This window comes from Corvus hawaiiensis, chromosome 6 (genome assembly GCF_020740725.1).
Source record: "Corvus hawaiiensis isolate bCorHaw1 chromosome 6, bCorHaw1.pri.cur, whole genome shotgun sequence".
NCBI classification, from domain to species: Eukaryota; Metazoa; Chordata; class Aves; order Passeriformes; family Corvidae; genus Corvus; species Corvus hawaiiensis.
In genome coordinates this window covers 39,107,490-39,132,263 of record NC_063218.1, presented here as the reverse complement: position 1 = coordinate 39,132,263, position 24,774 = coordinate 39,107,490, and the positions used below count along the sequence as shown (strand labels likewise).

Here is a 24,774-nt window from a genome sequence, read left to right as displayed (position 1 = left end):
TGTAGTTTATTCGCGGAGATCCGCCTGGCGTCTGAAGGCGGGCGGGCGGGGCAAGGGACTACAACTCCCGTCGGGCCATGCGCCGCCTGCCCTGTGTCGAGGGGACGGGAGAGTGCTCGCCGCGGCTCCCCGCTTGTGACAGCCCCGCTCGCCTTCGATCCTTGGCCGTGAGGCAGCCGCAGGACCGGGGGAGACCATGGAGCTTGGCATAGCGGGGGTGCAGCGCCGTGCCTGAGGGCGGGCCGGGGCGGTAGCGCCATGGATAGCCGCTGCTATGGGTGCGCGTGCAAGTTCTCTGTCTTCAAGAAAGAGGCAAGTCCGGCTGCGGGGGGTCAGGAGCGGGCCGGTCCCGCGGGTGCCTCCCCCACAGTGCGAGGGGCTGAGAAGGGAACGGGGAACTGCTTCGCCCGGCGCCGAGACACGCTTGCTGGCCAGCATCCTGGCGTTGTTGTCCTTGCTTACTGAGCTCTCGTGGTGCCTAATTCCGATATGTCTTCAAATATGGGAAATAACTTACCCAAAAAAAAAAAAAAAAAAAAGTCGTCATTGAATGCCTTCCCTCTAATCCAGGATTTTGTCATGGTCTCAGACAATTCACACACACACTTAGTTATACTGTGGGCTGAAGTGGTGACTCAGCTCCCAGCAGGAGTTATGTGCTGGTACTCCAAGGCTCTTAAGTCTCCATATCTTCAGCAGTAGCTGGTGAAACAGTTCTGTCACAAAAAAATCAGCATAACCCCAGCATTATTTTTCGTGTGCCTCGGCACGGGCACTGTGCCTGCATGCGGCCCGGCAGAGCGGTGGGGGGTGTGTGGTGCCGAGGTGGTGAAGCCTGTCCTGCCCCTCTCTCCTATCTGCAGTGTGGCTGCAAGAACTGCGGACGGTCCTTCTGCTCGGGCTGCCGGAGCTTCAGTGCTGTTGTTCCCCGCTGTGGAAACACTCAGCAGAAGGTGTGCAAGCAGTGCCATGGAAAACTGACTGGGTAAGACAGGAGTGTTCCTTCATCCAAAGACAGTTTCCCGGTTTTTTTCTTCAGTTTGCATTCCATGTGGTGTTGCAGATTTCTGCACGAGAGCTCTGCCTTCTATATGTGCATGGATGCCACCTGGACCCCGGAATTTCAAGATGGGACATCTCTGTTGTTATATGAGCCGTACAGTCCAAAAATAAGAATCAGGATTTGTGCCTGTTCTCTATGGTGACAAAGTAGTTTGAAAGCACAAGGTTTAAATCTTCATGGATGGTCACTGAATTCCTGTGGGTAGCTTAACTAGATGGGCTGAGGTTAAGCCACACTGTGGTTTTGCCCAAAAATCTACACCCCTTTAACAGTTCTGGCAGTCTTTTCAGATGTGTAGTAATTGAGTAGCCTGACAATAAGATGTTCAAAGTGTTATTACTTCTGTGGGCAAACAGTGACATAAATCCTCCTTGTTGAGGGGCCTCTGCTATGTGTGGCCTGAAGACATAAAATTTTGTAGCATAAAATCTATAAAATTTTTGCTTTTAAAAGAGAACAGAATTATTTGCAAACATAACCTGTAGACTTCCTGTTGAAAACAAAGCATGTAATTCAGTAGCAGCAGGATTGTACATGTGAACAAGCAACACAAGAACACAGGTGCACACCAGAATCCCTCTGTCAGCCAATTCTTCTGTCTCTTTTTTCTCTTGCATTTTTCTAGTTTCTTTTCCTCACTTTTCTCCTATAGCAAGGAATTTTCACCAGCAAGGGGGGAATTTTCTGGCTCTGCAGATGTCTAAAGGAGGAGAGCCTCATTAGTGAAGGTCTTCATTTTCATGGGCTGCTGAAAACAGTGAAAGACAGTATTTAGTCTTTTCAGTTTTGAAATTTTCTGATTTCCCTTCACAACTTCAGAGCCATTAAGAAAACAAGGCCACCTTTCTTGATGTTTCTTCTGGGTCTTTTTTTCTCATCACTTTAATATCAGCACTATAGAGCTACAGCAGAAAAACAATCGTCCCTGACTGGATTGCAGGTAGATTATAGAGTCATAGAATGGCCTGGGTTGGAAGGGACCTTAAAGATCATCTATTTCCAACCCTTGTGCTGTGGGCAGGGACACCTTCCACTAGACCAGGTTGCTCAGAGCTCCATCCAACCTGGCCTTGGAACACTTCCAGAGATGGGGCATCCACAACTCCTCTAGGCAACCTGTTCCAGTGTCTCACCAGGCTCCAAGTAAAGAATTTCATTCTAATATCTAATCTAAACCTGCTCTCTTTCAGTTTAAAACCATTGCCCCTAGTCCTGTCACTACTTGCTCTTCTAAAAAAGTCCCTCTCCATCTTTCCTGGAAGTTTCCTTCAGGTACTGGAAGGCTGCCGTTTGGTCACCCTGGAGCCATCTCTTTTCCAGGCTGAATAATCCCAATTCTCTCAGCTTTTCCTCATAGGAGAGGTTTTCCATCCCTCTAATCAATTTGGTGGCCTCCTCTGGACACACTCTAACAGGTCCACGTCCTTTCTGTGCTGAGGACCCAAGAGCTGGATGCAGCACTCCAGGGGGGGTCCCATGAGAGAGGAGCAGAGGGGCAGAACCCCTTCCCTTGCCCTGCTGGCCACGCTGCTTCGGATACAGCCCAGGACACAGCTGGCTTTCTGGGCTGTGAGCACACATTGCTGGGTCATGTCCAGCCTCCTATCCACCAGCACTCCCAGGTCCTTTTTGGCAGGGCTGCTCTTGATCTGTTTGTCACCCAGCCTGTGTTGATACCAGGAGTTGCTCCAACCCAGGTGCAGCGCCTGGCACGTTGTCTTGTTTAAAACCTCATGAGATTCCCAAAGGCCCACTTCTTGAGCTTGTTGAGGTCCTTCTGGATGGCATCCTGTCCTGCAGGTAATACACATAGGCTGCAGTTCTGTAAGGTGCATGTGTTGTTCTTCATGCAAAAGCTTTCAGAATTGAAGCCTTAGAACTTTGGAAAGTGTTCCAACAATGTTGCATTCAGTTGTTACTATATGAGCCTTAGCTGTGATTCCGAATAACAAATAAAATGTGCTAACTACCTTACGTAAGTGTCTAGTCTCTCAACCTGAACACAGCAAAGTAAAAGACAACACATTTTTGTGGTGTGCAGTGTTCCAGTGTTCTGGTATTATGATGGTGGTTATATAATAACTTTTGTAATGCTTTATTTTGCTTGTGCATTATATAATTCTCTGTTTGTTGCATGCCCCAGCTCCTTTCAGAGTGTCCTGCTGCATGGAAGCTAATTACACTGGGAGTCCTCCCTAAATACTCCCTACCTGCTCTCTAAACTGGGAGGTGCAGGCTGTGGGAGGCAAGGGTATTTCAGCCCCACCTCCTTTGGATCACTGGTGACCGTATTAAATCACATTCTGTTCAGATGCGAAATAACTGGACCAAAGGACAGAAATGAAGGCTCCCGCTGTCCTGGGCAGCTATATTATCTTAATCCCTTTCATAAGCTGATTGCTCTCAGTATTAATGAGGTTAAGAAAGGAGCTATACCAAGAGGTCAAGAAACACCTACTGATTCCTCTTGAGCTGAGACACTAGATGATGAAGTATTGTCAGTATCTTGAGTTCAGAGAAATGGTTTTTGTTTTCCAGAGATGGATCTCAAAGCAGTTCAGCAAAATGGTCACCACCAGAAAACTACAAAAAGTGAGTTGCACTTGCCAAGCAGTTCTTTCTACTGCAGACAAACCTTTCAGGCCCTGGTCTTCCCCTGTCGATACCAGCAAAAGTGGGGCTTGCGATATGGGTATTTGCATGTTCAGAATTAGGTTAAGGATGGAGCTTTTGTGTTGCTGTTTGGGTTGTTAGTTTGTTTGGAGCAATGGGGGGGGGGGAGGGCAGGGGGTATGCTCTTTTGAATAGACTCCTGAACAGCCACTATCTGCCATTATCTGTGGCTGATCAGAGTTGGCTTGGAACCAGGAACCTTGCGGTGAAATGTTGTCTCCTGGGAAGTAGTGACAGGTGTGCTGTTCTTGTTTTCCTTAAGTTTTCCTTACTCTTAGGAGTACCTTATTGTGCTGATATTGTAGAGAGCGGTTTAATTTCTCTTCTGCACTGACATTGTTCAAACAGCCTCTTGAGTTCACAGAGGATGTTTTCTTATCTCTGCGTTAAAACCCCTGTTCTCAATTGTCATGTATTTTTTTCATCCTTGTCACAGGCGTGTAGCAGCTTTTGAAGCTAAACAAAACCAGCTGAAAGACCAACAGAAGGCAGCTGCAAGACCCCCAGGTCAAGCAGGCTCCAGATACCAGGGGCTCACAAAAGAGGATAGAGCTATTGCAGAGAGACTGGAGAGGCTCAGGGAGGAAAGGAAACCAAGTGAGTTTTAGAAAATACCATAAATACCTTGGGTGGGAACACTACTGTTTGGGAAACAAGAAACCTGGAGGGAGAGGGAAGCACTAGGCTTTAAGAGGCTGTGATATTTGGGGAATGAAGGCTTAAAATAGCACAGAGCATCCAAGTCCTGCTGCCACAATGGCCAAGTTCTACAATGATTTTAGATCTATGTTCCAGTTCGTTTTGCTTCTTGGGGTTTCTCTTGCAATTACTACTCAGTTTTGGGGCAGTATCTTACCCATAAAATCACTTTCTTGTTTTCCATAGTTTGGGGTAAAAACCTGTATCAAACCCACTTGGAGTAGAATGAAATGAAAGTCTTTGGCCAAACTATTTTGAAGAAGATTTCCTGTGAGTCATTGTCTTGGGCAACAGCAGTTCCAGCCTCTGTGAGACTATGTTCTGACCAGCCTTGTCTCACAGAAAAGGAAAAGGATTCTCATCCCAGTCCACAGCTGTCAGGTTCTGGGACAGCCTTGAGGTGCTTGCGTGAGAATAAACTATTTTAAACATTATATGTGGCCTCTAAAAGAAAAAGAACACTCTTCAAGATGGTTACCAGGTTATCATAGAATCACTTAGTCCAGCTGTTAACCCAGCACTGCCAAGTCCACCACTAAACCATATCCCAAAGTGCCACATCTACACAACTTTTGAATACCTCCAAGAATGGTGACTCAACCACTTTCCTGGGCAGCCTTTTCCAGTACTTGACAACCCTTTCTGTGAAGAAATTTTTCCTAATATCCAATCTAAACCTCCCCTGGAACAACTTGCAGCCGTTGCCTCTCATCTGTTATGTGGCAGGGGAGGGTTTCAGACTGATATGGCTAGGATTGCATTAAGAGATGTGGGACCAATGGACTGAACTGCCTAAATGATACTTCTCTGCCTGTCCCTAGAATCCCAAGTCAGCTGATTGGCTGATGACATCACCGTAATACTTTATGGCTAGGAGATAAACTGTGAAGGAGGCAAGGACTTGGAAGAAAGGGATAGCAGTTAGCATCAGGGTAGTCTCTGAGTCACTGCAGTATGACCCCTCATTCATGTCAGGGCTGGGTGAGGTTTTGCTCAGGTGTTCAGAGTCTGATTCTAGAAAGAAATACAATTTTAAGAAAAGAAACATGTAGCTTTTTGTTTTCAATAACAGAATAATCTCCTCTCTTGGATTATTGTGAGTTGCAGAGTCCATCCCTACTCAGGCTGAGATCGAAGCTAGGCTGGCGGCCCTGAAGGAGGATGGCCGGGGACCTGTTCCATCCACACAGGAAATGGAGGACCGGTTGGCTGTCCTGCAGGGGAGAGATCCTCCTTCCCAAGCTCCCAGACCTGTAAGCTCCCTCAGCTCTTTAGTCAGCAGTTTATTCTGAGCTGACACAGTAACTGATGTCACAGCATGTTAACCATTCCTCCTCCTTCAGCTTTTTTGTGTTCAGGTAGCTTCCTTCAGAAATCTCTATTTCTTGATTGTGTCATTGCTCCAGAAGCAAATCACCAGCCTTTACCAGTTCACTGCTTCAATTTGAATGCAACATGTTCCTTTATGCCACATGTAGTTCGTGTGTATATTTTCAACAAGATGCTAAAGTTTTTTACTCTCAACTCATTTGTGTACCTGAGTGGTCATAGTTTTTCAGAGCTGTTTGTGTTGGAGGCTTATCAGCCCTACCTTCTAACTATGTCTTCTAGTTATTACTGTATACCAGCTGGGCAGAATCCTGTTACGTTTTCCAGAAATGGAGGCCCAGTGTGATTTGTCTGAGGTTGCAGAGGAATCAGTTGGATATATGCCTTGAAAGCCTGTAGAAATGATCTTGTCCCCCAGGATACCATTTCCTTGTGGTTCTTTTTCAGCTGCATGTCCAGCTGTTATCATAGGTCTCTGTGGGGCTGCTGGCTGGCACTGTTGAGAATGGCACTTTGTTTACACTGGAGGTAGTGGCAGAGCTGGAGTAGGGACCCAGCAGCATGTACTCCTACACATTCAGCACCCCTTTGCCTTGTTTGGGTGACTGCTCTTAGAGCCATGTGCATTCAGCACCTCTGAAAATGAAACCCTTACAAATCTTACACCACAACTGTAAACTGAGATTCTCAATATCAGTGGAGGCATCTTTGTATGCTGCTCCCATCTAGGGTGACCTTGGTTGCCAAACTTTTCCTTTGAGTATGCCACTTTCCTCTCATTTGCCTTTTCCCACACTTCCCTGGTTTCTTAGGTACACCAACCTCCTGATACCAGAAGCCTGGTCCAGCAGACAGATGACCTGTTAACTCAGCTGTCTGAGGAGGTTGCCATTGACGAGCATTACAGACCAGGAGTTCAGCCTCAAGGTATGTTTTGGCTTCCACAGACCTGTTTATGTCTAATATATATGTGCTATGCTGAGAAGGGAATATGTGCCTGCCTCCCTGTGTGACTTCCAGGTGAGCTGAGTGTCCAGTTTGTCCATATCTTCCCCTTATGACCCCCCACACCGACCAAGAGCAGCCATCTGGGTCTCGGTGTCTTTGCTTGGAGATGGTTCCTTCTTGTCAGGCTTGTATTTTTCAGATTCTCTGTTTCTCTAAGGTGACTCATCCCTGGGGAGGAGCTGTTGCTACTCCTAATGCACCTGTGCACTGTTCCAAAACATCAGAATCTGGCATATCATTATCTTGCTGGCTGCAGTGCTTTCTCTGTAATCTCACTGTAGGCCACAGATCAATTCATTTTCTTCTCTTCATGTACAGCGGGGATCCTACTGGCACGCCTTTTCCCCTTGTTATCCAGTTTCATGGAGAGCAGCAAGCTGTTCCCATAGCACTGCTTGTCATGTTTTCTGTGCCCAAGGAACATTGCTGCTGAGTCACCAGTGTGTTCTGTGTGTCTGTCTGCAGCTGTTAGTAGCCAAGGTTTGAATGATCTCAATCGGGAAAGTGAAGATTGTGTTTGCCCTGCAAATCTGGACCCAAAACAGCTAGAGGAAGAGAAGAATAAACTTCTGGCAGAAGCTGCTGCTGAGCTGCGAGAAGAGAACACTAGGCAGGAAAAGATCCTACAGGTTGCCAAGAGACTGGCAGCACTCAAAGGCGAGGACCCAGAGAAAGGTGGGTAACAGATGAGAATACAGTGCTAAGAGAGGAATCAAATTGGTACAACAGAGTAAATTCTTTTCTGGGTGTTTATCCATTTAATTCCTCTGTTCTGCAAGAAACAGACTGAGATTTGGTTCTGTCTGCAAAGTTGTACAGGTTGGTTTGTCATGAAATCAATATAACAGATCTAAGTTGAGGGTAAAGGCTGGAACCAAAAGGTCAGACTGCTTTGTCTTGCACCCTTCTTTGGGATAATTCTAGCATGCTCTGATGAGGTTAACCAAACTTTTAAAACCAAGGCTCTGGTTTTAGTGGGGATCTTTTCCTTCTCTCTTCCAAGTATTAAACAGTAACGTCCTTTTTGAGGAATCTGCACCATAAAAGGTTAGAGCCAGAATGCCACAGCCAGCTCACATCACAAAGAATTGTCTCTGGTACCTAAGTGGGCACAAGGCTTGAGGCAGGTGTGGGTTACAGTCACATTTCTTACTCCTACAGTTACTCTGGAAACCTATAAGTTCCCTGACAGTGATGAGGAAGTGGCTGAGGAGGAGGCCATTCGCAGAGTGCTGAAACAGGTCAGAAGTGGCAGCTGTGGCCTTGTTTTTCTTCCTCTTGGTTATGCCCAGTGTGTGTGTTACCTGGTGAGCACAAAGGATGTGTTTCTGTTCCTGAGAAGAGTTTCATTCCTTACTTTCCTAGTGCTTTTCCAATACTAGCTCCCATGGGCCATTCTATTTGACAGGCAATTGACAACAATACTTAGTCGGTCACATTGTCTTCCTCATTCATGCTTGGTGTCTCTCATGGTCTATGTGTGTCTCCTGTATAACCCCACTCTGCTGGTACTTCCTCACTTCTTGTTCTATGTTTTCCCCCAGCCAGTTAGAACATGGATGATGAGATGTTTGCTGTGTAGCTCAGCTTACACCTACATTTCTCTCTAAAATGTCTCTGAATTGTCTTGCAGGCAGACCTGAGCTTAAGTTTGTCTGATATGTCACATGTGTGTGATTAGAATGATGCTGGGGGTCTGATAGCTGCACTGCAAACAGTGTGTGTGAGCTGCAGACCCCTGCTGCTGCAGACTGTCCACAATGGACACAGAGTGTTCTGAGTGCAGAGTGAGCTTACATCTGTCTGGATAACACCAGCTGCATTCAGAGTTGTCATCTCCTATTACTGCGTGAGAGCAACAAGCCCAGGAAGTTTAGGGCCTAGAATGAGGCTCCCAGCTGTGTTTGAAACAAGAGACTTCTTGCTTTGTGTTGTTGCCAGCTCACAGAAGAAGCAGCCCTGGATGAAGCAAGTGGATTCAACATTCCTCCAGATCAGACCACCCAACCAGGACCCTCACAACAGAACCTGAGTAAGAAAGCAAAGCAAAAGGTCAGTGAACTGGTCAGGATCTCTTGAATTGACATCTTGAATGTTCCAGGGTGTCAGGAGAATACAGTTCTGCAGCAAAAGTTTGCTGTATCCTACGCTTGATGCAGAAAAAAAATTAACTAACCAGTTTCTCCAGAGCAAACAAGCCAAGCAGCTTCTGCAAGGCTGACCAGCTCTGAGCTCAGCTGTGAATCATCCTTGTACTTTTAAAAGGAATTGTTCCCTGGAATACGATTCCTTTCAGGCTGGCTTTGTGCTGAATGATACAGCGTCATGCAAACCAGGAGAAGTTGGTAGACACCTCACAGTATGGATACTAGACAATTATACGCACATATACATATATAATTAGGTGAACGAGGCCACGGTGTAGTACCATACAGCCTGAACCAGAGTAAATGGGAAGTTTACCAGTGCTTTCAGCATGTGCAGAATAGAACCTCTAATAGCATTCTACTGCCCGTGTTTTCATATAATGTCAGAGGAAGGAATTAGTAGCAAGATACCCTATGCTCAGAGTGGATTCTGGCCTACTCTGGAAATATATACACAATCTCTAATGTGTATTACAGGAATTAAATGCACCTGTGACTCACAGGCACCTGTCAGGCCTGCTCCCAGTGGCAGAAATGATATAATTATAAGCATTATCAAAAACATCCATCTCAGCTATGACACCTTGCATTTCTGGGATTACTGATGTAAAAGATAATGTTAGAAAAAGACTGTGTCAGGAAGCTGCCTTTGCCAGTGTCCAGGCACTATGATTCAGTGTGTTTTCAGTTCTACAAGAGTTCTCTGTAAGGGAGAAGGAGACCATAGTTGGCTGTATGGAAATACTTAGATTATGATTTCAGAAGATCTTTTTGCCCCAGCCTCAGGTACATATGAATAGTAGGGACCTTTTGGCAAAGCACTTCCTTTGTCCCACAGTTTTCTTTCTACAATAGGGAGAAAACAACGCCCCCACCTTGGCATTGCTTTCCCTTCCTACACAGCCCCTTTCAGCAAAACTGCTTGATCTCCTGCTTTTGCAGCAGGAATTGTCTGTCACATGGTATTGTTGGTAGTGCCTGCCAGAAGATGTGGGCTCCATGCCCTTAGCACAGCACACACAATGTGGGTGTCACTGCAGACACTAAATGAGGCTGAATACCTGTTTACGTTCCAAGCAACATAGATACAAACTCAAATTCTAGCAACTACTTTGGGTTTTTATTTAACAATCTAGATGCTTATGGAGCCTGTCCCTGTGCTCTGGGCAAGTTCCTGTCACAGGCTTACGATCAACAGGGAGTAAACTATGGACCGTGGGACAGGTCACTGTGGGCATCATGCATTACAGTTAAAGTCCTTTATTGTCTGTGCTGGGGTTTGAACTGTCTCTTGTTTTCTGTGGGAATTAGAGCCACACTCCAACCACCCCAGTTCTTGCAAGGGCAGATGATAGTGATGAGGATGAGTTACCCTGGTGCTGCATCTGCAACGAAGATGCCACTTTGCGCTGCCATGGCTGTGACGGGGACCTCTACTGCCAGCGCTGTTTTTGGTGAGTCTTGCAATTCCTCTGGGTCTGAGAGGTGGGTCAAAGGTAAGCTTGGCCCCTTTTGTTTGTTTTTCTCATTGAGCAAAAAAACAGGCAGTAGGAGGCAAGATTTGAGGAATCCAGATTTGAGCTGAATGCTAGTTGTTACAAAAATACTTTGTGTGATCAGTAGTTGTCCCAGGCTTCAGAGACTAAACTGGTCCTAGGCAGAAATGCTTCAGTGCATGTTTGGGCACATTGTCTGAGTGTTCTCTGGAGCAGCTGATGTGCTGCAATCCGTGGGATGGGATAAATGAGACCATTGTTCAGTGACTCCTATGGCTTGTTAATGCCATTGATGGATGACCTGGGCTGAATTCCCTTAAAGGGGGAGATCAGATAGTATAAATTCCTGAGGCTTTTCTTAGGTTGAGATTTTGCAGTCTTAAATCATATTAAAAAAATCTTTGTTGAAATATGTATATGTGAACCTTTTTTCACCAGTCAGGCCTTTACAAGACTTTACAGCAGCTGTAGTCTTGGTTCTTAAACAAGTGTAGCTTGATTTTTGACAAAATTTTCATGTCTCAGATTTGGAGGGTTAATTCCTCTGCATACAAAGTTCTTCCTAACAGGTTGTGTGATTTCTCTTTTCTCATGCCTCAAAAGTATTGGGTAGTTGGCTGGGTTCTCAGATTAGTGCTGGATGACATTAAGACAGCAGGTTGCTAAAAATGTGGTTGGGGTAATAAGAGATGCTTTTGTGCATATTCTCACGTTTCCTGTTGTAGAGAAATACAAATGAAGTGGGGGAAAACCATATGTAAATGTTAAGAAAACATATGATTGGGAGTGTTAGATTATTAAAAACAAAGCATCCAAACTGAAGTATCTGACAGCAAACATCAGGAAAAGCAGATTTAACAGGCCGGCAGGTGAGTGTAGCAGCTGCAGATGCAGGCTTGTGTCTTACTCAACACTGCCTGCTCCTGAGTGTGGTTAAGACAGCTGCTAATACACTGCATTATTTTCAGTTATTTCCCAGAGTTTTCTGGAGGAAACTGTAATTTTGTCTATTGGCACAGTTGCTAATGTCCCTGGAATCACAGACATAGTACTGAAGATGAGCCATTAGTTACATGAATCTGTTCAAGAGGGAGAGAAACAGAAGGACCTGTTGTCATTTTCAAATCCAGCTGCCAAGGATGAGCAGACCTTCCCATAAAGCACCTCAGAAATGTCTGTTACAAGCGAATATCTTAGGTAGTTAGTCCACATGGGTACCAGGTGGGTCCTCACAGCCAACCCTTGGGATAAGTTTCTGGTTAAGGGCTGCTGGGAGATACCTTGTGCAGTGGCTAAGGGTGGGTTCTTGGCCTGGGTATTTACTTCTGACTGCTCTTTGTATTTGCTTCTTAGGGAAGGCCATGAGGAGTTTGACCTGAAGGACCACCGCACCTCCCGCTATCATCTTCCTTGCAAACAGAAGTGATCACACTCTTCATGGGCAGAAAAGGAGCTGCAGAATGGGAAAACAGAGGAGCCGGCCAGATGGGAAGAATCCAAGTGGATTTGCAGCCAAAACGGGTGATGTTTTGGACAGTTAAAGGATGTGCTGTAATCTGAGAGAGGCTTGGAGGGCATGTGACTTTGTCTTCACAAGTATACCTGAGAAGTGCAGGGTTTGCTGTGCATGCTCGGGGATAATTGAGGATTTGGTATGAGGAGGTGGATACAAGTCCGTAAATACAGATGGTAAAGCAATGTGGGTAGCAGTAAAGATGTGTGTTTAAGGCAGTACTGACTGGCTGATAAATAACCTCCTGCTTTTACTAACAGCTTATACACTGGTTCAACAGGCAGCAAAGCACTTTGCACTGAGAAAAATGTCTGCATTGTGATCACGTGTGTGATGAGAACTTACAAAGCATAATAAAAATTATTTACAGAGGCCTGTGGTTAAAGTCTCTCCTGAAAATGCCTTATAGCCCTTTACAAAGTGTTGCTTTCTTACAATGGTATGTTAGTCCTAGTGTCAAGTGGCTTAGGGAAAGAAATGAAGAATAGTGAAGTCATCAAAAAGGTTCCTGTGGCGTGTCTGGAAAAGATGCAGGGCAGTGTTGCTCACTGACTTGAAAGGAAGGATCCTTTAAAAAGGTAATCTGCTGCTGATACAGTGCTGTGGCCTGCAGTGGCTGTGCCAAGGTCACGTGGTCTGTAAGAGCAACATGTCAGTCTGTAACAGTTGTGTATTAGTCTGAAAGCAGGATTTGATTTTGTTTATTATTTGGTCCCCAGTAGGGTTAAGATGTCACCTGTGTGATGCTCATTCTCTGGTTATGAGAGAAGCTCAGTTGCATATGTCCATATCCCTCCTGGCAAACAATTCAGATGCAAGTGGCACTTGCAAGTGCCTAGAACACCCAGCTAAATTTACTGTAAACAGGCTCTGTTATTCCATCAGGATGACCTCTTTCCAAACAATGTGACTTTTGAGAGAGCTCTCTAAGGTTGGCAAATTCCAATTGCAACAAAATAAAGGATTTGCCCTTGACAGGGAATTTCCAATGAATCTTGCCTGTCTGGTTTGACACTGCCACTCCCAGCTGTCTGCCTTGCCCCTGTGCTTAAGGTCACTGCCTCAGAGGTGAAGTGATGAAACAGTGTTTGCCTGCACCTCTGTCACCTCTGGTCAGAGGACAGCAAATGAATTAAACCACTGTTGAAGGTGGGTTTCTGCTAACGTGCTGCTCTGGATCAGGCTCTTCAACAGAAACCTGATTCAAACAATGTAGAATAGTAATACACAGTAAAAATGGCAAGCGTATGCAGCAGTGCCATCAAAACCTTTTCTTAGGAAGGGGTGGCAAAACCTGACTTCTGTGGAGATCTTCTTTCTCCTGGCAGTCCTTGCTTCACCAATGACTGTCTCTTTGAGACAGGTAGATGGGAAAACTACTTGAGTTGTTCTGATGCAAGAGCTCACAATTAACCCTGTGTTACACAAAATTTAAGTAAGTTACAGCTCTGAAGAGCTTGCAGTCTTAAAAACAAAAACAAAATGCTGCTCTTTCTTTATGTTATCATAGGACTGACACTTTTTCATTGCTATTTGACATGGGTGATTAGTCTGATAGTAAGACAGCCCAGTTCTGTCTGAGGTTAAATCCTTTATGTTTTACATATACAGGGGAAGGTGCAACTCTCTGTTCTTATTTCTCTCCTAAGACTGATCCACTGCTTTGGGCTTCAGCCTGTGTCTTCTCCAAGCAGTTAGTAGTAATTTTATTTCTTGATTTACAGCTTCTGTTTTTTTTAATATCTTAATATGAGTTGATGTGATACTTGCAACATTTTGAATGCTTCATCAGCCACAACCAAACTTTGAGCTCCCTTGCAGTTAGGCAGCCTCTGTCATGTAAGCCCTGCCCTGTTCACATCAGTAGTGATGGAGCAGGTTGCAGTCGGAAGCAGTTTATTTAGATTCCCAGATTGGTTTCTGTGGGGCCATCCCAAGGAATCCAGAAATGCACCCAACCCATTACCTGAAATAGAACTTAGTCATACATGGAAGAGTCTCTTCAGTCATACAGACACATGCTGCTGCTTTCCCTGCACCACTAATGGACATTTTTGTGGCTGCTGCACTTTCTGCATGTAATGGGCCATTTTAGTAGTAGCCCAATCACTTTCCCCTGAAGAGCCATTCCCACTGTAGCTGCTGCCTCAGTGAACATGTAGGAGGGGCAGAGGGGTATCCAGATAGCTGTCTGCAGGAAGCACACCTAGCTGAATCTGTGTTGTGAAAGAGGAATGCTGCATGACCTTTAAGTGGGCAGTGCACTGTTAGCTGTGTGCTTACTCCCTATCCTTGTCTTTGAAAAGGTGCTGGTAAACAAAGATACTGGTAATCAATTCCTGACAGACCAGATCAACTTCATTCAGCTGTTCAAGGACAGAAGACAGCTTGGCATCTTCCAGAAAGAGATTCAGCTTGTTTGCTCTTGTCTTTGTAGCAAGTCACGAGGGACAATGAGATTTTCTTTCCCTCTCAAAATGTTTTGTATGTGAACTATCAAATGTAGGCTCCACTTCAACAAGAATTCAAATTAGAAAAGCACATGAACTTTCATACATTGAGTTATCTTGATATAATCAAGAGGGCAAAGTACCTTTAAAGCAACATTCTTAGAGAGTATCTACATACTTACGCTAGTGGTGATGCTGAGAAACAGCAAAGTTAAGTGGAAGATGTTTGTAAAAAATTTTTTTCAAGCATTGATTTTAATCTATCCTTGTGGTCTAGGGTGAGAACACCCAAAATGTAAATAAAACCAAGTATGAGTTACTACTGTTTTAGAACTAAACAAAAAAGAAGTTGCTCTGATTGCCTTATGTTGCTTTTTCTTTTGCACCAGTGAGCTGAGAAATCATCTACCACGTTGCCTTGCTCCCCTGGTCTCACTGTGCTCAGTTGGAGTGCTCTCACGTATTATGAGAATTCCTTATGTGTCAGAATTCCTTACGTGTCAGAACCAACTGCACATGATAGGGTCTGCAGCTTACTCCTTTCCTGCTACTTGCAGAATAAGCACAGACAACTTCTGTCTAACAGAGTTTTCAGTACCTGCTTTTTCTTTGGTTCTAACAATGTCTACCTTAAAGCATAGACAAAAATTCTTTTTGCATCACTCCATATTGAGGAAATACAGAACAATGCCTAGGGGGAAGAAAATATTTCTCTTGGGCCAGAGGAGAAGCATGTCATGTCTTTGTGCTGTTGCAGCTCAGCAGAATAAAACAAAGCCTGTTGGTAGGGTATGTAAGTAATGTGGACTCCTATACTACTGTGCTGTAGCTAATTGCATCTCTAGGACACTTTGCTCATGGCCTGTCCACCTAGATCTTCCACCTGAACTTCTGTTTGATGCTAGTCTGTTTTTAACAGTGCTTGGAGCTTTTTGTCAATATGCTGATCCCCTTTCTCAAGGGGTGTGATACATGAATCTTAGCAGGTGTCATCCATAAGCAGTGCCAGATCTGCAACCATTGCAGCTCTGGATTTAATTTTTTTGTTGTTATTTTACTTATAAAGTTGAGATTGCAAGAGGGTAGGCATGTCCCACTAGCCCCTGTTTAAGCCAACAATCATGTTCCCAGGACTACCATACATATATATTGGATCTGATAAAGAAAGATCATTTCTCCAGCCTAGTGGGTGAGGCTTAGGACATCTTGGAGCAGCCTTAGAACAAGACATGAGCTCCACGGCTTGCCAGCTTCCAGTCAGATACAAGAGCAGCATGTGAAAGGAAGCAGGCCCTTACAGTTGTTACTGCAGCTTGGATTTTGTCCTCTCTAAGGACACAACCCACAGTTTGTTCACTGACATCTGAAAAATAGGAGGGAAGAACAAGATAATAGTCATCACTCTGCTACTGATAAAGATGGAAAGACTAATGCATTTAAGATATTACTGGTCCAGCCCAAGAATCCTTGTCTTTGTTAGCTAACCTGCACGTCCCTCTGGTTCCATAGTTGATCCCTTCTGCCCCTGGCTTACCAAACAAACAAAAGATGTACACAAAAGCTGGCCTTGAACGTACTGCTCCATAGGAGCCCCTGTGGATGTGACTCAGACTCATCTCTTGTGTTTGGAGACAGGCATCAGCGTAGGGACAGGGCATAATGTGAGAGTGCTCTGCCTAAGCAATCAGCCTCCATTTGCTGTCTTATTTCCTAGGCACATGTGTCAGGTTACTGACTTGCTGAGAGGCTGGATGTAGTTTCCTCTGTGTTTTTCCAGGCAAACATTTGTTGTAGCCAGAAGAGTTTGTGCAGTGAGATACTGTGTCCTACTTCCCTGCTCATTTGTGAGACCAACCTGTCTACAAAAGACTTGCTTCAAGATGCTCCCTGAAGGGAAGTTGGGAGCAGGTATTTTTTTTGCTTCAGTGTTTCTTTAGTATCTAAAGAGAGAGCAGAAGCAGGCAGTGCATGGCTGTTTTTCTCTGTTTTAATATAAAATAAGTATTTTTCCAACATCTCTTTAAACTAGGAGAAAAATCATTCCCAGACCTTGTTCCTTTAGAAAAGGCTTCTAAATCTTAAGTCTTAAATTCCACAAAAAGGAAAAAAAATTAGCCATTAGTCTTAGCAGCTGTTTCACAAATTTCGCCTTAAGAAGACCAGGTGCACTCAAAAATTTTCCTTCCATCCTGCTGTATATTTTCTGTCCAACCTTCATAAAAAACAGAGGCTTAGTGAGACTTAGAAAGTATGTGCAAAGCTGTAGCGTCAGGTACAGCAGTAACAGGCAGGACATCACAGTTGGGTCCCTGCCAGACTGAAATGAGGTGCATCTTAACAGTGGCTGATTTTCCATGGTGATGAATTAGTGCTAACCAATGCCTTGTTTTCCTTGCAGTGGACGGAAAAAAAGAAGTCTTGATGAGCTCCTGAGAACTGTATTCAGTGCTCCTTGACCAGCATGGAATTTCCTAGAAGAATCTAAAGGAGGGACATCTTGTCCTATTCCTCAGATTAACACACTCTTTAAGAATCAGGAAAATGTCCCGTCTAGGTCCCTGCTGTGTGTGTAGATCTGGAAGGAGTGGAGACTTCAAACCACTGGTACAAAGTTCACAAACTTGATGATGTTTCTCAATAACAGTAAGTCCTAAACATATTCAGAAGTTCTGTCGCTGGTCCTGGTTTTTGTGAGGAAGATACATGTTTCCTTGTAACCAAAGCTGGGTGTTCCATGTGAGCAAGGTCATTTCTTCTGAGGATTGGTGACTCTCCGGAGACCTCTCAATCGACTAAGCAATTCCGTAATGAAGTCCTACAGTAAGAATTGGTTCAAGAAGGATGTCATATTAATGACAGCACTCACTAGCCCAAAGAGTACTATGGTGTTTCCATCATTCCCACATTCACCCTCACATTGAGCAGAAGACAGAATTTTGATGTATATTGAGCAAATCTATCTTTTAGCTTAGGAAAGAAGAACTTGTGAGGGATGAGAAGGGTCTAAAAGCTCCTCTACTTCCCTTCCCCTCTCTCCCCTTGGAAAAGCCATGTTTACTTTCTCCTCAGGAGCTAGCCTGCCCCTCTTCATCCCAGATACCTGCTTTTCCCACCATGAGATGACCTCAGGATGCTATTGTTCTCTTTTAGATTCCACTGCTTCCTGTTGCCACCATAACCTCCTGCCCACTTCTGCTGCCCTCCCAATCTAGGGCAAAGCAAGCTGTCCCTCTTGTTGAGCCAGTAAAGCTCCATGTTGTGGATTGCAAACCATCCTGGAGCTGTGCCAGTTCTACAAGGAAGTGGCTGGCAGAGAAGAGGTGGAGCAAAACACGTAGGACTAATGATAACATTGAATAGGGGTTGAGGACAGGCAGAGCAGATAGATGAGCAGTTAATGGAGATAAACCCTGAATACTTTGCTGACACAGCCAAGGACTATGAACTAAACTGGCCTATCTGGTTATTCCAAGCAGATGGCAATGTGACTAGTGCAAACTTTACCCTCTGCATGGCAAGTAACATCACCATGAAGAAGTGTGCAGCCTTTCTTACCCAAAGACATAGCTTCATGTTCTTGTAATTAGGCAAGGTCACTGGAAGTATTGCCGCTTGTTACCATTTGTACTGTGTGGAAGCCCAGCTTCCTCATTTGGGTGATCAGAGGTTGCCACAACGTGCTCTGGAAGTAAATGCCTAGGATCATAAATTCCTTTTCAGTCAGTCCTTTCAGTTTCTTGTCTACTTTCTCCATTTAGGTTGCTGTGATCTTTCAAGGGGACTGGATTCAAGATCCCCAGGGTGAAAGTACATGTTTTTGCCAATGGGGCAGCAGTATCTGTATTCAGCAGGTACTGTGCTGTCCACAAGACACTTTCATGGCTTATGACTTCGCAGAGCAAACTCTCTTCAGTTGTCACTCTGGGAATGTGGGATTCTTGCCTTAGATCTGACATTCAGACACTCTGAAAACTATTTCTATACTGTCAGCTTTGTTGAAACTCCTGCTAGGAGAGTATCTGTAATGATTGCTACAGCCCAGTTTAACTTCAGTGATAGTCATGCATTCATCTCATGTTCTGTTTGTTCGTCACTGCACAGCCACATCAGCTTGACAACACGTGGAGTCTGATGGATGGTGTGCAAGCAGAGTGTTCACATGCAGTGCATGTGGCTGAAGCAGTGATGGGGACCCCATTTTGCACAGATGTACAGTGCAGCAAAGGCAATCCCTGCGTGGTGCATGCACACAATATTGCCTCCAGTCCTCTGGACTAAATTGTGATTTAACTGTCTAATTCAAAGTCAAAACTTGTAAAGTTCGCATGGGGGGGAAAAAAAAGCCCTGCGTAAAACTAACCTACATGGCTACTGCTCAGCAATTATCTGCCCAGTACAACCTATGGGCCATTCTACATTCTTGTCACTTACAATCCTAGAGTGTTTTAAGCTAAGAATGCATTTAGTTAACAGTGTAAAAAATTATGTGAGCTATGTAACTGTCTATGGCTTTTCTACACTGAGGATCAAATAGCAGCTCAGACTGATCAGCTTAGGATGTCCAAAGCATGGAAAGAACTTCCTCTGATTGTAAAGCATAGTTCCTTACTTGCTCCATGCTCTGCCTTCAGCTCATCCATGTGCATTTATATGTAATTTTACAATCACAGAATAAAGTGGCAAACACCTCCCATTATGATTAAACAAATCTGCAGCACAGTAGTGTCTTGGCTCCTCAGCCAAGCAGCAGCAAAGACACTGTAACAGAGTAGTATAACATGTATACATGTAAATATGTACCGTGCTTCACTCACCTCTGTGGGGCTGGAGCATTCATGGAGGATTTCCTGAAAAAACAAGGAGTTGTCATTTTAGTTTTTTATGAATTGATCTAATTCTCCCCTCCCTGCAAAAAGGAAGGCACAAGAAAGCAGCATGCAACACTGCAAACACCTATTCTCTACTGCACATGCCACTAGTCTTTATGAAGAAAATGTCCCTAACTTAAAGTCACCAAATCCCTCTATCTGACCTGTAGTTTTAATTTCTGTTCTTCATTAGGGACCTCCAGGAGATCTTCAAGATCAATTTGTGGTTCAGGAGCTGCTGCCTCTGTTTCCTCCCTTAGCTAAAAAGAAAAAAAAACCCACCAGAGTTAATTAACCTTCAAACTTCTGAGAACTCTAGAGACCATCTTTAAAGATCTAAGCAGCTGAGTTACAATAAAACTATGCTGCAAAATTGAGGTCAAGATATAAATCATCTCAAAAAAGGGAGGTTCTTATAATGAGGGCATGGATTCCAGCCCGTCTGTGGTGTCTGCTACAGCCACACATCCTGATGTACGTATTCTTCATCTTTTCCAACCACTACACTCAGGGATCATCACCCATCACTGGAAGACCATTTCAAGGATATCAAACTGCAGTGCCATGTACACCAGCCTGTGACACCCTTCCTCTACGAAGAGTTCACCAAACAGAACCCCACCACGCTTAATCTTAGAGAGGCTTAAATAATAGAAGGAGATTTTATGCTTTTATGCTAATTGCATTCACATACTTTGTATTTATACTAAGGCTTTTTGCAGTAATGGAGAGAAAAACAATTACACTGTTGAAAGACCTAACAATATTTTGCCAGCTTTCTCTAACAAACATGAGAGGGATATGATAGTCTCCTTTAATGTAAGAGGGACCCCAAGTTTTAGTGACTGGAGCAACAGTCTTGTACTCCATGGGGATGTTAGTTGGAAACATTTGTAAAGTTGATCACAGGCACATTTTAGCTTCACAAATCTCTACAAGGAAAGCAGGCTGTGTTTTTCCAGTGTACTTACAAAATGGATCTTTCACAATGCAACACTAGTGATATTTTGGCATAGTAATCAGCAGAATAAGGTTACTGGGTGAACAGCACAGTACCTGATTGCCAGGTTGTGGCATTTATGGATGTGTATGTAAAACATTAAACAATAAAGACAATACTTACAGGAAAAAAAGAAACTTCTCCCAAGCAGTCACTGGTACCATGCCAGAGAGGAAGTAGAAAGCCTTTGTTTAGCTTTGATACACAGGTGACTTAACAATAAATAAGAAACCAGAGTTAAATATATTCCACTGTGACCCACACAGTGTTTCTTCTTAAAATTAATAGTTTTCATGTGACTGTTTAGAAAACAGGTGTTGACCCAGTCTGACTTTATCTCTGGTTAAGAAGCTAAGTAGGCTGGGAGGGTGAGATATGGTACGAAATCCCTGTGGCTTTTTAGTCCTAGTGTGGATGCTGTTCTGGCTTCCATAGGCAAGGAATCATCTTAAAAATCACACAGTCTTAGTTTTGTTGCAAAAAAGCCTCATGACAGTAAACATCATAGCATTCCCTTTATCAGGAGGTGATGTTTGAAATAACCTTGCTGGCATTTGAATCTCTGGAAGACACCAAGGAACATTGCAATGCCAAGGGCATCTGGAGCAAAGTAAGAGGTAACAAAGAGACAATGTGATGGAAGTTGATGAATCCAAGGAATCCCAAAGAAGCAGGGCAACTAAATAGTCTTGTCACAATGCACAGAGGAGAGCAGGATGACCTGCTGGACATGCTGGACACCAGGGTGATTACAAGTAATTTACTGTGGCACATGTATGTATTTGAAGAGATCCTATTAACAGTCCCTGACCTGGCACAGCATTATGATATGTAGTTCCTTGTAGCAAATCTCTTATGCTGGCCTGAATATATCAGGAACCAGGGAAATCTGTTGTGCTGAAGAGATACTAGCACGGGCAATCCACTGGCAATCTGTTCCTTTAAGGGCATGGCTGGGTTTCTCACTTGTGCCTGCTGGGATTTTGCAGAAGGGAAAAAAATATCCCCTTTGGGCAGCTACTCTGATGACAGTAAACAGCTCTTAATTCTCTGAAAAACAGAAGTGATAACGTAACCTGACTTGTTTTTCTGACACCTTTACAAGTGTAGAGGTCTATCTCTGTCGACTTCAGCAAGTAAGAGTAGCACATGGGGAGCCCCATCTTGGGTCATGTTATTGGTCATACCAAGTGCTTCTTGTGTGTCTCAGAAAAAAAGTGCCAAAAATCCAGTAATTCTCCAAAGGGCAAGATGTTCTGTTCATCAAAGCAGCAGCCATCCTCCCTGCTTATCTCTGGCAAACCTCAACAGTAAAGCAAAGGAATCTCTGAACTGAGCTACCAACTCCAGGGACAGTCCCTTAAATGCCAGTGCAGGCATGGTTGGGAAGCAATATTGTCACTGCCACTCTTTTGAGCAGCCTTCACTCACAAGGACTACCACACTAGCACTTTGCAGACACACTGCATTTCACCTGCCTGACTGGGTCTGCTGATACCTTCTGTTCCCATGTACACTGTATAATGTTTCATAATGCATTATCAAGAGGCCTAAAATACAGCTGAGAATTTATTACTATCATTTTATAAGCTGTAGATAACAGCTGGAAATCCACAACTAACTTGAAGAGATTAGTCATTTTTACTAAACAAGCTATGTTTGGGAAATCTAAGAAAGTTAATTAACAGAACAGAAGCAGTAATATACTCATTTTCAGAGGAGCCATGCATTTGCAGCAGAAGGAAGGACCCTTTTCTCCATATTTGTTTTCTGCCTGCTCTTTGCATAAGGCATAAATTGAAACAGAAATGAACTATTTTTATCTCTCAACATCGCATGAGAATCTGGTGCATTCCCACAAATATCAAATAGGTAACAGTCTCACAGAAAATGATGATAATAATGATTATAATAATAAAAAACAACAGCAACAACAATAATAAGGACAGGCTCAGAAGCAGTTCCTGAAGTCTGGGTCTTCAGCAGTGGAGGTGACATCATTCTATAGCTCTCAGGCCCAGAAAATCAGCCTGGGCAGGCAAAAATTTCTCTGTACCATCATGGCAATGTGGCACAAGACCCACCTTTCCTGGGCTGTTCTAACATGTCCACTTCCACTGTGGATTGCAATTTGAAACTGCTGATGCTCAGAGCGGAAGACTCTAAGGAATCATCAGCTGTTATTTCCTTGTATCTCAAAAGTGTGCTTAACACTGCGCTGGGGTGCAAATATGGAGAACAGGACAGAGAGGGCTTGGCAGTTCATTTAGTCCATCCCCATCCAGGACATAAATAAGCTGTTTTACACAATTTGTTAAACCCATCTGTGTCATCTGTTGAAGATGGACTGATGGAGATGCTCTGTGAGTCAGGAAAGCTGTGTTCTCTTACTGTATCAGCCACTGCTCTAGAGAGAAAAGCAAAACCCTTAGTCAAGCTATTTAAATGGGTTTAAGATCATGATGTACAATGCAGAAAGCCTTTAATCTTTTACTGTACCACAGTCCAAAGGATTGTGTCAAACACAGAAGAGCACTATTGCTTCTGAAAGCACCCAGCATAAGTGTCATGCATCTAAGGACAATATATGAGTAGAATCTATAGTACAGGGTTAAAATTTCAGTATTCCTGGGCAGTTCTGGAACTTGAATGTCACTAACCCAGCGAAAAAATGCAACAGCTGAAGTAAAGACCTGTACCATTCAGGTATTGGATGTAGGCACTCCTGGATCTTTCCTACTGGGGCAGCTCTCAGGCAGGCAGGAAGAATTTGGGAGAGACTGTTACTGGTGCAAAGGGAAGCTCAGGCAAGGGAGACTGCACTGGGGATTGGTGAAGATGAAGGCATAAGACCTCTACATTTGAGCAAAGAGGTTTTTTTCCATTCCCTGCTGCCAGCAGTGAGTCCAGACACTGCAGTTACAGATACAGCACATTCTGAAGTGTCTCATTCAAACAGCTGGTAGACCCTCACTGCTGCATCAAAGAGGAACAGGGATACACTGATCACTCTAACCCAGCTAGCTTGGATACTGCTCACTGCAAAGCCACTCACCACAAGTAGTTCAGCAACAAGAAGCATCCTGGGTTTATACATCTCTCTAGGTTGTGCTACTCATGCTGAGCAATAGCTACACCCCCTCAGTGGGTGCAACACCAGCCACTCAAAGCCAGCTGGATTGCATCAGTGCAAGCTTCCCTGCCTGCCAACACACCAGTCAGAGAGTGCTGCAGAGGGGGCATGGAGATACCTGCTGAAAGTTGGTGATGAGGAACTATTTTCAGTGAGGCAGAGCCAGCAAACCTCTGTCCCAGCACACAGGGCCTCTAGACCCATTCACCTGACAAGCAAGGGGCTGGTTTGCCGCAGCTACTCACCCGGCATTGGTACAGCTCCTGCAGCTGGGCATTGATCCATTCCTCCAGGTCTAGCCAGCGCTGTAGGTCTTTGCGGTTGTACTTTATGGTCAACTTGCCCAGTTTCCTGTGTGATGATTCCTCCCCAGGTTTCTCTGGCGTCTGGAAGGTCACCCGGGGCAGAGCACTGGAGTTGCTGGCCATCCTCACCACCTCCTCCTCTGACAGCAGGAACTCACGTTCCTCTGGGCTCCCTCACACCTTTTCTCTGTCTCCTTTAACTGAAGCCTCTCTGCAACCAGTGTCTCCCAGCACAAGCTAGTTACAGGCACCAAAGGTGGAAGGCATTGGTGATCCCAAGGGGAGAGTTGGGGGTGGCTACAGGGCTGGGGCAGCAGCGAGGCTCTGCAGGCAGAGTTACAGCCGCAGATTCTTGAGTTTCACCATCAGATGTGCTGACAGGAGCAGGGAGGCAGGCAGAGCTGTTGTAATAACATCTGTTGTTAAAAGAAGCCAAGTGAACCAGGGAATTGATGAACCATGTTTGTTAATATTTAACACAAGTCAGCTCCAAGAGGTGGGGAAGATGGAGGTTTTAAATTACCGTTTTCCTACAGGCATAGCTTACATGCATGTGCAATTCCAGAGGGCTGATCCATACATAATGCATTGAATCCTGCTGCAGTTCATACTCAGTAAACTGCATGCAGCTACAGAGTTTAGCTCCCATTGAGATGGTATATTTGGCATTTTCCAGCTAAAGCACTGGACCCAGCACAGATAAGAAGCTGTGTGGAATCAGGCAGTTCATCCACTATTTTACAGCAGTAGGTCAGGAAATGACACTGCAACCCAAAGCTGGGCTCAGCAGATACATTTCTCGTTCTGAATTCTGTAGGTTTTCTCCAGCTCTCTCAAAAATTTCTGTAGAAATCCCAGTGACACGAATTTGAAATTATTTGAGCAAGGAACCTCCAGGATAAAAGAAAATATCTGTGCTCGTATTAGCTAAAAATTACAGTATTTGATGTGATGGCACTGCGAGGGAAGGCTTAACTAGGGATATAGCACCACCTCCTTCCCACAGAAAAGTATTCGTGGTAAACAGGTGTACCTGCTGAGGCATCATAAACTGCTATCAGACTCTATATTATCAATGCTTGGCTTGCAG

The 24,774-nt window shown here is 44.4% G+C and overlaps 2 protein-coding genes across 3 annotated transcripts; one reads left to right on the top strand and one right to left on the bottom strand.

Annotated features, from left to right (window-relative positions):
* Positions 1–94: 94 nt before the first annotated feature.
* Positions 95–18,101, top strand: ZFYVE19 (zinc finger FYVE-type containing 19). Of its 2 annotated transcripts, XR_007204279.1 has the most exons (12): positions 95–312; positions 864–985; positions 3,602–3,655; positions 4,173–4,333; positions 5,543–5,688; positions 6,577–6,691; positions 7,238–7,447; positions 7,934–8,013; positions 8,714–8,824; positions 10,231–10,373; positions 11,769–11,936; positions 16,777–18,101. XR_007204279.1 is itself a non-coding variant. In XM_048306917.1 (11 exons), the coding sequence occupies exons 1-11, from the start codon at positions 259–261 to the stop codon at positions 11,839–11,841; spliced, it is 1,269 nt and encodes a 422-aa protein (XP_048162874.1). In that variant the 5' UTR covers positions 95–258; the 3' UTR covers positions 11,842–12,300. The 2 variants fall into 2 exon arrangements, 1 of the variants encoding a protein (XP_048162874.1); XM_048306917.1 differs by lacking the exon at positions 16,777–18,101 and having other exon boundaries at positions 11,769–12,300.
* Positions 17,085–23,807, bottom strand: PPP1R14D (protein phosphatase 1 regulatory inhibitor subunit 14D). The gene is made up of 4 exons (XM_048306918.1): positions 23,625–23,807; positions 19,411–19,506; positions 19,193–19,225; positions 17,085–17,193 (listed from the first exon to the last, which is right to left on the bottom strand). The coding sequence occupies exons 1-4, from the start codon at positions 23,805–23,807 to the stop codon at positions 17,125–17,127; spliced, it is 381 nt and encodes a 126-aa protein (XP_048162875.1). The 3' UTR covers positions 17,085–17,124.
* Between the last annotated feature and the right edge of the window lie 967 nt (positions 23,808–24,774).

What these genes read in the sequence shown, in the direction of transcription:
- ZFYVE19 (XM_048306917.1), top strand. Translation starts at nt 259, where the DNA reads ATGGATAGCCGCTGCTATGGGTGCGCGTGCAAGTTCTCTGTCTTCAAG. An exon ending in ACCAGGAGTTCAGCCTCAAG is followed by an intron (nt 6,692 to 7,237) that starts GTATGTTTTGGC and finishes GTCTGTCTGCAG; the next exon opens with CTGTTAGTAGCCAAGGTTTG. An exon ending in TTCGCAGAGTGCTGAAACAG is followed by an intron (nt 8,014 to 8,713) that starts GTCAGAAGTGGC and finishes TGTTGTTGCCAG; the next exon opens with CTCACAGAAGAAGCAGCCCT.
- PPP1R14D (XM_048306918.1), bottom strand. Translation starts at nt 23,807, where the DNA reads ATGGCCAGCAACTCCAGTGCTCTGCCCCGGGTGACCTTCCAGACGCCA. An exon ending in AGGAGCTGTACCAATGCCGG is followed by an intron (nt 19,507 to 23,624) that starts GTGAGTAGCTGC and finishes TTTTCTTTTTAG; the next exon opens with CTAAGGGAGGAAACAGAGGC. An exon ending in AACAGAAATTAAAACTACAG is followed by an intron (nt 19,226 to 19,410) that starts GTCAGATAGAGG and finishes TTGTTTTTTCAG; the next exon opens with GAAATCCTCCATGAATGCTC.